General features: G+C 44.4%; 1 protein-coding gene across 1 annotated transcript; it reads right to left on the reverse strand.

Moving 5' to 3' along the window:
* Positions 1–250: 250 nt before the first annotated feature.
* LOC130284118 (protein kinase C theta type-like) lies at positions 251–6,476 on the reverse strand. The gene is made up of 5 exons (XM_056534142.1): positions 6,140–6,476; positions 2,209–2,459; positions 1,504–2,121; positions 1,349–1,392; positions 251–1,242 (listed from the first exon to the last, which is right to left on the reverse strand). The coding sequence occupies exons 1-4, from the start codon at positions 6,395–6,397 to the stop codon at positions 1,368–1,370; spliced, it is 1,152 nt and encodes a 383-aa protein (XP_056390117.1). The 5' UTR covers positions 6,398–6,476; the 3' UTR covers positions 251–1,242; positions 1,349–1,367.
* Positions 6,477–8,336: the final 1,860 nt, after the last annotated feature.

Raw genomic sequence — 8,336 nt, forward strand, 5'->3', positions numbered from 1 at the left:
TTCTTTTTTGTTACATGTAACTGGACAACCCATGAAGATCCACAGTGTTAGGCTATGTCCACACATGGTGGAAGACACATGCGTCCAAAACCGCAATAATGTAGGCCACATGTGTGAACACACATTTTAGACGCATGCGTTTGCCCACATGTGTGGACGCTTCCCGAGTGAATAAAATATTGGAGCCAATACAACATTTATTAAATGGACGTCCGATGGAAATAAAGACAAGCACACAAAGATGTAGGGGGGCAAAAGGAAGACTTTTATTTATAGATAAGAGGGAGGGGTAAGAGAGGATTGTGTTTTATAATTATTAAGACTACTATTATATATGTGTGTATGTGTATATTGTTTATCTGTTTTTCGGGTTGTTTTGATCCAGAGGAAGGCGAAAACCCCCTGTGAGGAAAAGGCCAATTGTCTCATCAGGGGGGAAAATTCCTTCCCGACCCCAAATATGGCGGTCAGAATAAATCCCAGGATCAGAAGCCCATGCCTAACCTAAATGATTTAGGGGGAGCTGGGGAATAACAGTAAAGAAATAAAATTATTTTTTAGGCATGTGTACTAATCTAATGTTTATATTTGTGTACATTTTAGGGTAATATTATATTATATTACATTATGTTACTAAACCTATTAATGGCTGTGTTGATTCAGAGGAAGGCGAAAACCCCTTGTGAGGAATGAGCCAATTGTCTCATCAAGGAGAAAAATTCCTTCCCGACCCCAAATATGGCGGTCAGAATAAATCCCTGGATCAAGCCAATATCTAATCTCCCTATGTATGTGGTCTATATGTAGGTGCCTATACCTATTATGTGGTCTATGTGTGGGTTCCTATACCTATCATGTAGTGTGCATGATGTGGATGTGGTGTGTGCACTACTTACCTAGCCTGTGCTGAGGTGAGTTCAGGGACGATAGCCTTTCTGATAGATTCAGCGCCCCAGGACTCCTACAAGCGGCTATTGTTCCTGAATTCACAGATGGAAACTGAGCACAGGCTGCTCCAGGGGGGCGTAGATGGTCTTCGGGCTGAAGTGATGTTAGATGCCAGCCCAGGATTGGAGGATGCCAAGTCAAGGTCCTGGGGCAGCAGCAAGATGACATAAGTGCGGCATAAAGATGTTACGGAGAGAGAATGATGTTCTGTGGCAGCTGAGGTGTCATACAGCAGCAGAGACGTTGGCATGGGTAAGGAGGCTGACAGTTCTGGGCAGTAGCCGTGGGCACATCCTGCAAGACATAAGACATGTTAAAAGCTTATACTGAACCATCCAGTTATGTGACATCACATATAATGTACTGATATAAGTGTTATGTGTGTATAGAGGACACTCACCAGATGGTATTGGATCCCTTCACAGTCCACATCTCCTCCTCCACCTAAAGGGAAGACAAAGTCATTGTCAGAGATAGAAGATAAGGACAAAGATGATGACCCCAAGCTAAGAACATAATCTTATAAGCATTAACCCCAGAGGAGGAGGATCTTACCTTTCCCAGCTTGGTGACCGGTAGTCAAAGCCGAGCATGGGATGAAGGGTTGTGGTGTCCGCCGGCCACTGCAGATGTTTATTTTGCAGAACTGTCTGGAATGGTATGCATGGTGGTTCTGCTCTCCTCTCCTCCAGTTCCTCCCAGCCAATGATGGAAAAGAATGGATGCTTTCTGATTTTACCGCACACACCCAGGCGCATCTCAGGAGCTTTGCACAGCAGCTTCATGATGAGATGTTTCAAGTCAGCATGCAGCCCAGGTGGAAATTTGGGCTCCTTCTTTGTGATGGCTTTGAAGGACTTTTGCATGGACAAGCCGATGTAAAATGGGGAGCGTCCTGTTGCCATCATGGACACCACAATCCCCAGGCTCCACCAATCCACTGCTGTGCCATAGTCCTTCCCGAGATGCACCTCAGGGGCCATGTAATAGAATGTTCCTGTCACTCCATCGATCTTATTGGAGGAGGTGACCCCATCCTGGGCCAGTCCCAGGTCAATGATACGGATGTGGCCTTCTGCATCCAACATGATGTTTTGTGGCTTTAGATCTCGGTGGACGATGTTATGTCCATGGAGGAACTGGAGGGCACACACCATCTCTGCTGTGTAGAACCTGATGGCGAGAATAGAGAGTCATCTCACTAAATCTTTCCCTAGAAATTCCCTATGATCATGTTATGTTGGGATTCTGGATTCTTACCTTACATTGCCGATGTTCAGGCTGCCGCACATGCTGATCAGATTATTCAAGCTGCCACCGGACAGATACTCCATGATGAAATACACGCGTTCCAGAGACTCATGTGCGGCATAGAGGTGGCAAATGAATGGACAGTCTCTGGTCGCCTGGAGTATCCGCCGCTCTCTCATGATGGTATCCTCATTGTCCCTCTTGTTGATAATTTTGACGGCCATGTAGATGTTTCGGCCGGGGACTGATGCCAGGACCACCTGAAGAAAACAAATGGAAAAGGCTCATTAACCCCTTTCCAACCCGTGACAGATCTGATCGTCATGGATCAGGTAAGGTTGTATGGAGTGGGCTCCTGACTCAAGCCCACTCCATAGATGGCAGCCCCCGACTGACTTTGCAGCCAAAGGCTGCTGCTAATAACTGGTGTGTGGTGATCACTGCTCACTGTTATTAACATTTTAGATACTGATGTCAAAGTTGACAATGGTATCTAAGGTGTAGTTGCAAGTGTCAATGGTATGTTAGTGGTTCGCGTCAGCCCCTCTACTGAAATCACTCGGAACGGACCCATTGTACCTATCTTCTATTGATAGAGCCTATTTGTGGCAGACTGTACTAATAGGCAATAGAATGTTATGATGGCTCATAGAAGTCTCCTAGGGACTTTAAATAAGTGTAAAAAAAAATCTAATAAAGTTTTTGGTCCTGCACTATAGGGGTTAAAAAACATCTGTACGACTGGGTGGTCGATCACTTGGATAGTACCCAGGAACCTATGGCTCAGCAAAACTCTGTCCCAGCCACAGCTCTGTAGTAACCATCTGCTATTCACATCATTGGGGCTGGGAACATGGCACTGACTTCAGGAGCATCAGTGCACTGACCAATGAGCTTCTTCCTCATGAGTTTGATGGGGGTGCTCACTGGTTGTTTCTATAAGCTCAACAAATCATGGAAACAACCAATGAGTGCTCGGTTCAACCTGAAGAGGGAAGCATTTATTGGTTGGTGATCTCCTGGGCAGAGGCGGCTCTAGACTTTTGAGGCCTTAGACGAAAATAAATCTGAGGCCCCCCATGTGCAATAAAAAGAAGAAAATAAAAACTACACCCCTCACAGAATGTAATAAGGGGTGCAGTGAGTATTTACACCCCACTGGAACAGTGTGCTGTGCAAATGAAAAATTACATTTTTCATTTTCACGGACCACTGTTTCAAAAATCTGTCAGACACCTGTGGGGTATAAATGCTCACTGCACCCCCTATTAAATTCTGTGAGGGGTGTAGTTCTAAAATGGGGTCACAGGTGGGGAGGTTCCACCGTTCTGGCACCATGAGGGCTTTGAAAACGCACATGGCCTTCAATTCCATCCAAATTCCTTCTCCAAAAGCCAAATGGTGCTCCTGTAGTTTGCCCGCAGAGCACTTTACATCCACACGTGGGGTATTAATATACTCAGAAGAAATGGGGTTACAAATTTTGGGGGGCTTTTTTTCCTATTTCCTTTTGTGAAACTTAAAAATTTGGGATAACACCAGCATTTTATTGAAAAAAATACACATTTTTCATTTTCTACGAAAATTCTTCTAACACCTGTGGGTAGTTAAGGCTCACTATACCCTTTGTTATGTTCCTTAAGGTGTGTAGTTTCCAAAATGGGGTCACATGTGGGTGTTTTTTTTTGCGTTTATGTCAGAACAGCTGTAACGGTCAGCCACCCCTGTGCAAATTGTTACGCCGAGTGCTCCGGGTCCCCGCTCCTCCCCGGAGCGCTCGCAGCGTTCTCTTATTCACAGCGCCGCGATATTGCTCCCAGCCGGGATGCGATTCGCGATGTGGGACGCGCCCGCTCGCGATGCGCATCTCGGCTCCCGTACCTGACCCGTTCCCCATCTGTGTTGTCCGGGCGCGCGCGGCCCCGCCCCTTAGGGCGCACGTGCGCCGGGTCTCTGCGATTTAAAGGCCCACTGGGCCACTGATTGGCGCAGCAGGCCTAATCAGTATCCTCACCTGTGCGCTCCCTACTTATACCTCACTTCCCCTGCACTCCCTCGCCAGATGTTGTTGCCATTGTGCCAGTGAAAGCGTTTCCCTGTGTGTTCCTAGCCTGTGTTCCAGACCTCCTGCCGTTGCCCCTGACTACGATCCTTGCTGCCTGCCCTGACCTTCTGCTACGTCCGACCTTGCTCTTGTCTACTCCCTTGTACCGCGCTTATCTCAGCAGTCAGAGAGGTTGAGCCGTTGCCGGTGGATACGACCTGGTTGCTACCGCCGCTGCAAGACCATCCCGCTTTGCGGCGGGCTCTGGTGAATACCAGTAGCAACTTAGAACCGGTCCACCGACACGGTCCACGCCAATCCCTCTCTGGCACAGAGGATCCACCTCCTGCCAGCCGAATCGTGACACAAATCAGCTCAAATGTACATGGCTCCTCCCCGGAGCAACCAATGAGATCTCTTGTTTCATTTTTCAGAAGCCTTTTTAGAAATGAAAGAAGCAATTTGATTGGTTGCTATAGGCAACTGCACCGATCTTCCTCTATACAGGTTTTGATAAATCTCTGCACTACTCAGACCTTCACCTGACAACAGACCGGGGTAAGTGACCTGTACTAAAAGTAGGTGAGTACCCTGCTCTATGAGATATCCCACTATTTTCATATACAGTTGCAAGAAAAAGTAAGTGAACCCCTGCGTTAATTACTTATAAAATATTATCTGATTTTATCTAAGTCACAGATATAGACAAACACATTAGGGGAAATTCATCAATACCTGCAGAGGAAAAGTTGCTGAGTTGCCCATAGCAACCAATCAGATCGCTTCTTTCATTTTGCAGAGGCCTTGTTAAAAATGAAAGAAGAAATCTTATTGGTTGCGGTGGGCAACTGGGCCACTTTTCCTCTAGACAGGTTATGATAAATCTCCCCCATAGTTCATAAGTCCCTACTGAGGTCATCTAGAGGAGGCAAAAAAAAAACTCATACTAGAGGTAATTCCTTCCCGACTCCAAAATGGCATCAGAATAAATCCCTGGATCAATGTTCTGTCCCTATAAATCTAGTATCCATTCCCTTGCATGAATGAATCTCCCCCATTGTAACAAAATTGAGAATATACAAACAGTTGTATTGTTCATGTCTTTTATTGAGTACAATGAGTAAACATCCACAGTGCAGGCAGAAAAAGTAAGTGAACCCCCCTTTTGCAACAGTCACCTTCACCAAATGCATCTTGGAGCTGCAAAAAAAAGGTTTATAGGAGATTATGGCGCATTCCTCCATCACACCACATTTTATTTGTTGTCAAGGTTCACTTACTTTTTCTTACAACTGTAGGAATACATGAAACAAGCTGTAGACACCTTTTGGGGTTGGTTGGGATTGGTGTAGTTCTCATCTCCAGGCCTAAATAGGCTACTGTAAGGTTGTATTGAAGCTATAGAGGTGAATGTATGTATTGTGTCCTTATAGCAGCCTATATGGACCAGGACATGGAGATAAACAATCCCTCCTCACCACAGACGATTCAGAAGACCCCTTTATATCCCTAGACCCCACTATGGTGATAAGAAGGCAGTGGACCTATGGGACATGAAGCAGCGGTCATGGGGTGCACAGAAGTTTCTAGATTTCCTGTCTGTTTTTCCATGGAAGAAAACTGCACTTACCATCTACATGGCCTGAACTGGCTGATACCAGGGAACAACACATAGGGATCAAATGGAAATTTAGAGAAAGATTGGTCAAACCGTGTGTACAAAAACAGTGGAGCAGTTGTCCATAGCAACCAATCAAATTGCTGCTTTCATTGAAAAAAAGGACTCTAATAAAGAAAATCTGATTGGTTGCTACGGCAACTGCCCTATTGTTCCTTTGATAAGGTTTAATAAAGCTCCCCCAGAAAGATTAAAATGAAATAACTTATAAAACTTACTTTGCCAAAGTTGCCCCTACCCAAGATCTGGTGGATGTTGAAGCGGCTGATGGTAAGCCGGGGGTAGGGGCTGGATGTTACAGGGTCTTGGCTGCTCCCAGGTCTTGGCTCCTCATCCTCCAATCCTCCATCCTCAGCTCCTCTCCTCTTCTTCCTCATCTCCTCCAATCCAGTCTTGCTTGACTCCTCTTCCCTCTTCCTCTTTTCGCCTCCTCTCCTCCTCTCTCCGCCATCTCCATCGTGTCCAGTGGACGCCATTTCTTTCGCTCTGTAGACTTCGGTCTGGTCACTTCGGTCGACAGGTTGAAAGTAAACGGCAGTTGGTCGTGTGCAGGTCCGGTGATGTCATCGAGCCGGCAGGTGCCTGCCAGTGGTCCATAGACCTGCTCTGCCATATACATGGTGATGCGGGCATCATGAGTGACAGATTTGGCCTTAGCTTGTATGGTGCCCTGTGCAGTCAGAGGGACCTATTGGCGTACACCCTTATTGTGTACCCTATGAGGCCCAAATAATGGCAACATAAAGTGCCCACATAACATAAATTGTCCAAATTGCACTGCCAGATAGTTTCCTACATATCATCCAAATAGACAAATCAATAAACTAGGGACTGAAGTTGTGTTTCATTCTGTTGTTTCCATAGGTTTGGGCACCTATTATGGTATCTAGGGTTCAAGCTTCAGGTGTGAGGGACATCAGGGCACCTCTATCAGTAAGATCAGGAGATACCCCTAGTGCCATAGTGCAGGACCCACATCCCTATGGTCAGCCCTGGTCATAGTCTAAAGCCATGAGGAATAATAATAATCTATGGGGGATTCTTCTAGTAGTTGGGGGTGGGGGTAGGTGATTTTTCTGGCAGAGGTTCCCATAATTTATCATTAACTGTACAGGGATGATATAGTAAATTGTATGGAAATTATTGTGAGCGGGGAGAGACACCAGTGATTGTACCCGCTGCCAATGAAGTTTTAGATCAAAGAGAATATAAATAATACTGGTGAGTGCTGATAATACAGATAGATGAGGGGGCTACATAGGCTCCCATTATCCTGCACCCTGGCACTATGGCAATATATATGGAGCATCCTGGCACAGTTCATATGGATATTGACAATGGTTATAGTAAAAATTGTCACTGATTATAGGGGCCTTAATACTGGTTAGAGGAGCACTGATACTGGTTATAGGGGCATTCTTGCATTGTTTATAGGGGCAGTTTGGTACAGATTAAGGCTAAGTTTCTACTTTTTTGGGGGGAAAAACACCAAGAAAAACTTGGCCAAAAAACGCTGCGGCCAGATGTTAGCTGTAAATCAATGAGAAATCAAAAAAACTCTTTTTCCACTTGCCGTTTTTCAGTTTGGTGTTTTTTTTTTTTTTTAATCCTTTTCGCGTTTTCTTACTCTTTTTTGGCGTTTTTCAGCTCCTTGGCAGTTTAGAAAAATTGCAGCATGTTGACCCACTGGCGTTTTTTACCTTAAATCGAGGCATTTTTCTACTATAGAAGTCTATGGGAGTAAAAAAAAAAGCCAAGAAAAACCCCATGTGGGTTTTAACTTTGGCGTTTTTGCTGGCGGTTTTTATTCTCTTTTGGACTTTAGCAATTCAAAAAAGTGATGGAAATAACTTTTTTAATAAAATTTCATAGGGTACCATTAAAAAAAAGATACAGTAGTGATAGAAAAAATTGTATTTAACGAAATTTATCTTTTTTATAACAACATTTTTATTAATTTTTACATTTTTTTTGGTACCCAAAAAAAAACACCATAGGGGCCAAAAATGCAATTTCCACACAAATGAAAAAACGCTAGACGCAAAACGCTAGACGCAGGAAATTGCACTGGGTTTTTTCAGGCGTTTTTTCTTGCTTTTTTTTCAAACCGAAATACGCAGGACAAAAAAACTAGTAAAAACTTAGCCTATAGGGGGAATGATAGCAGTCCTAACATAGAGTCCTAGCACTGTTTTTAGGCTCACTTGGCACTAACAATAGAAGGATTCTATGTAAAGTGATTGTTACAAAGATATGCCTTAGCATTGTATTGGAGAGGATGATTTATGATGGTTATATTGGGCCTTTATGGTTTTGATCAGTGGAAATTTGTTTAAATTGTTCTTAATGTCTTGTTTATTCTGTTCTTTTAACTCCGTCACCAGATTTATGCTGCCCTGTCTGAGGGTATAAGCC

Source organism: Hyla sarda, chromosome 8 (genome assembly GCF_029499605.1).
Source record: "Hyla sarda isolate aHylSar1 chromosome 8, aHylSar1.hap1, whole genome shotgun sequence".
NCBI lineage: Eukaryota > Metazoa > Chordata > Amphibia > Anura > Hylidae > Hyla > Hyla sarda.